General features: G+C 46.7%; 1 protein-coding gene across 1 annotated transcript; it reads left to right on the forward strand.

The window, feature by feature from the left end:
• Positions 1-574: 574 nt before the first annotated feature.
• On the forward strand, positions 575-3,019 carry LOC116190302 (putative receptor protein kinase ZmPK1; the record flags this gene model as incomplete). The annotated part of the gene is given in 1 exon segment (XM_031519985.1): positions 575-3,019. A coding segment is annotated over 1 exon segment (2,043 nt), but the record flags the coding sequence as incomplete, so codon positions are not given.
• Between the last annotated feature and the right edge of the window lie 653 nt (positions 3,020-3,672).

Below are 3,672 nucleotides of genomic sequence, written 5' to 3' on the forward strand. Positions count from 1 at the left end.
ATTCAAATAGCTATTCGGACAAATAGAATACTATCAAATTAACTTAATTTCATTAGTATAGGAACTTGGAAATTCAAACCGAAACAAAGGCGAAACCGAAAGATACGAGAGAGAGCCGAGTCCTGTGTTAGACACAAACCCCTTGAAACAGAATTGTCCCCTCCTGGGTGCTCGAGGTTACGTGGACAATCGTTTCCCAGGATAAAACGGCAACAAGCGAAGCAGCAGCACAAACAGCAACGCTTCAGCGAACTCGAAGAGAAGCGTGAACACTTTTGAGGTCGAATTCTCTTCTTGTTTTTCAATCGGCTACAGGAAGCAATGGAAGGCAGGAGGCTTTTTCTCTTGTTTCCTTTCCTTTTTGCCGTGTGCCCCTTTTATAGACTATGGGTTCCATCCGTTATATGACTCTTCCTATTCTCCATTTATGGGGAATAATTCACATATATTCAATATACATGTTAATGACATTTGATTATTCATGAATGCAATCCATTCATTTCTTGTAACCGTCAAGAAAATCAAGAGTCATTAGCTCGTGAGCAATTTCCTCATTCACCCATTAGCCATAATTTCCAACAACCTCATCCTGAAGGACCCGTCTGGTCACGTGCTGTGGCAGAGCTTTGATAATCCGACCGACACACTCCTCCCTAACCAACCTTTTACTAAGAGCTTGAAGCTCATATCTTCCTTCGGTAGAGGTTCTTATTATTCGGGGTACTTCAATTTCTACTTCGACAGCGACAATGTGCTGAAACTGATGCATGATGGGCCCGAAATATCAAGCCTCTACTGGCCCAATCCTGATTCTAAACCATTCGAAAATGGAAGAACGACTTATAACAGCACTAGGATTGCGGTTCTGGATGACTCCGGGATGTTCATGTCCAGTGACCGTTTCCAGTTTAATGCTTCCGACAGAGGGCATGGCATCAAGAGGAGGCTGACAATCAATCATGATGGGAATTTACGGCTCTATAGCTTGAATGAGTCCAATGGCACCTGGGCGGTTACATGGGAGGCCCTGAAAGGAATGTGTAAAGTTCATGGAGTTTGTGGGAGGAATGGGATTTGTGTCTATACGCCCGAGCCCAAGTGTTCGTGTCCTCCTGGTTATCAGATAAGCGACCCCACGAATTGGAACAGCGGTTGCAAGCCAAAGTTCCACGTCACGTGTTCGAACTTTACTTCGGACAAAGTGAGATTCGTGGAACTCCCACAGACTGATTATTATGGGTTCGACCTGGTTTATAACCCCAGCACCCCGTATGAGTGGTGCCAGGATGCCTGCCTTGCCGATTGCAATTGCCTGGCTTTTGCCTACCGGACTAATGGGCTGGGGCCATGCTACACAAAGAGCTCCCTATTCAATGGGTATAAGACACCGGACTTCCCCGGAAATCTGTACCTGAAACTCCCAGTCTCGCTCCAAATTTCCTCTGTGACTCCGATATTGAACGGGTCACTCCCCATTTGCCCACTGGGCGAAAACACAGTCCTGGTGGGCTCATCCTCCATGTATGATGGTATAGGGAAGAGGATCAGATGAGCCTATCTCTATTGGTTTGCGTCTGTCATTGGGGCAGTGGAGATCCTCTTCTTCTTGTCGGGCTGGTGGATACTCTTCCGGAAACAGGGGGGCCCCGAACCATTGGAAGATGGGTACCAAGCCCTGTCGAGCCAGTTCAAGAAGTTCAGCTATGGAGAGCTCAAGATCGCAACGAGGAACTTCAGGGAGGAGATTGGGAGAGGTGGCTCTGGGATAGTCTATAAGGGCAATTTGGGTGATGGAAGGGAAGTGGCTGTGAAGAGACTGGGAGATGTTACCCGTGGAGAAGATTTCTTTTGGGCAGAGGTCAGCACAATTGGAAAGATCAACCACATGAACCTGGCAAGAATGTGGGGGTTCTGCGCTGAAGGAAGGCATAGACTTCTAGTCTACGAGTTCGTCAAGAATCAATCTCTGGACAAGCACCTGTTTGGACCGAATCTCCTGAGATGGAAGGATCGATTCAGGATTTCACTGGGGACCGCAAAGGGCCTGGCTTACCTGCACCACGAGTGCCTCGAATGGATCATCCACTGCGATGTGAAGCCTGAGAACATACTCCTGGACCCGGATTTCGAGCCTAAGATAGCGGATTTCGGGCTAGCAAAGCTCCTTCAGAGGGGCAATGCAACCCCGGACTTCTCTACGGTCCGCGGCACGAAGGGGTACATGGCGCCGGAGTGGGCACTGAACCTGCCAATCACAGCTAAAGTCGATGTGTTTAGCTACGGAGTGATGGTCCTGGAGATGGTGAGAGGGATCAGGCTCTCAAATTGGGCAATCATGGATGTAGTTGAAGGAGAGGAAGAGGTGGAGGAAGCGCAGCTGGCAAAGTTTGTCGGGGTGGTCAGGAGGAACATCCAATCTGATCCGGAGGATAACACGTGGATCGAGAAAGTCCTAGACCCCAGGCTGAGGGGGCATTACAGCAAAAGACAGGCAAGAGCTCTGGTGGAGGTCGGGATAGTGTGCGTCGAGGAAGACAGGTCCAAGAGACCAACCATGGACAACATTGTGGATGTCCTACTCGAATGTGACAATGAGCCTAATGTCCCTGCCAGGTAGAGGGGATAAAACAGCAGTTCAATAACAAGCAAGGGTGATTGTTAAGGGCCCGGGGGACTATGCAAGGCCACTGCGGCTAGGAGCCGGCGGCTAGACGGATTATACTTCAGATCCAACATCAAAATTTTCTTTAAGCATTCAAGATAAGATTCTTCTTTAGCCCTTGCTTTGTTATCAGGTCGAATCGCCCAAAAGTCCCTCGGGCTTTAGGGAGCCGGTTGACCTTTTATGTTTACTCTTTCTTTTCGCTTTTTCCCCCATGAAACTGTTATGCTTAACACTATTAAATTTCTATTGGGCTCATATGAAACTTGGACCCATTTCTATTTAAAAACTCAAATTGATATGTGGTGATTTTCAAGTCTCATATAAACCAATGGATACTGATATATCTTTTCCACATGGGATTTATTCCATTTTATTCCTCAATACTCGCTCTCACATGAAATATATGGTTATTTGTCCACGTGTTGTCACATGCCCTTACTCACCCGTCCTCAACAGTTGACGTTGAGTCGGGCTCTTCTACCCTACTTGGGTGGTGCGGGGCTAACACAAGGCGATCTTTTGGTTACTCTCGGACATACTGGGCTTGGCGTGGCACTGGTGCGCACATGCGCGTGGGTGCGCATACGCGTAATCTGGGCTCTGATATCATATTGAATTTCAAGTGGGCTAATTATTTGGGTCAATATCTACTTAAAAACTCAAGCTGAGAATTTACGGATGTTCCCTTTTTTTGTGAACCATAATATCAATTACTCCTCGATTCCGTGTTACATTTCATTCAAGGCATGTTATTTGTAATTGCTGCAACATACTATATCCTTCCATACAGCTTCGTCAATCGGTACTAGAAATTCTAAAGCGACTTCACTTTAACGATACCAATTCCCGAGCGTTCACACCAGGAGTCCGAATCTTACAATAAACTTACTATTTGAACAATATATCTACATGTATCATTGTTCTGGTCCAGAAAACAACCTGCAGGAGAATCTCCTACTCCATGCTCAATTTGAAATTACGATCACGGGGGCTTGATGATATTAATT

The sequence above is a fragment of the Punica granatum genome, unplaced genomic scaffold, assembly GCF_007655135.1.
Source record: "Punica granatum isolate Tunisia-2019 unplaced genomic scaffold, ASM765513v2 Contig00418, whole genome shotgun sequence".
Lineage (NCBI taxonomy): Eukaryota > Viridiplantae > Streptophyta > Magnoliopsida > Myrtales > Lythraceae > Punica > Punica granatum.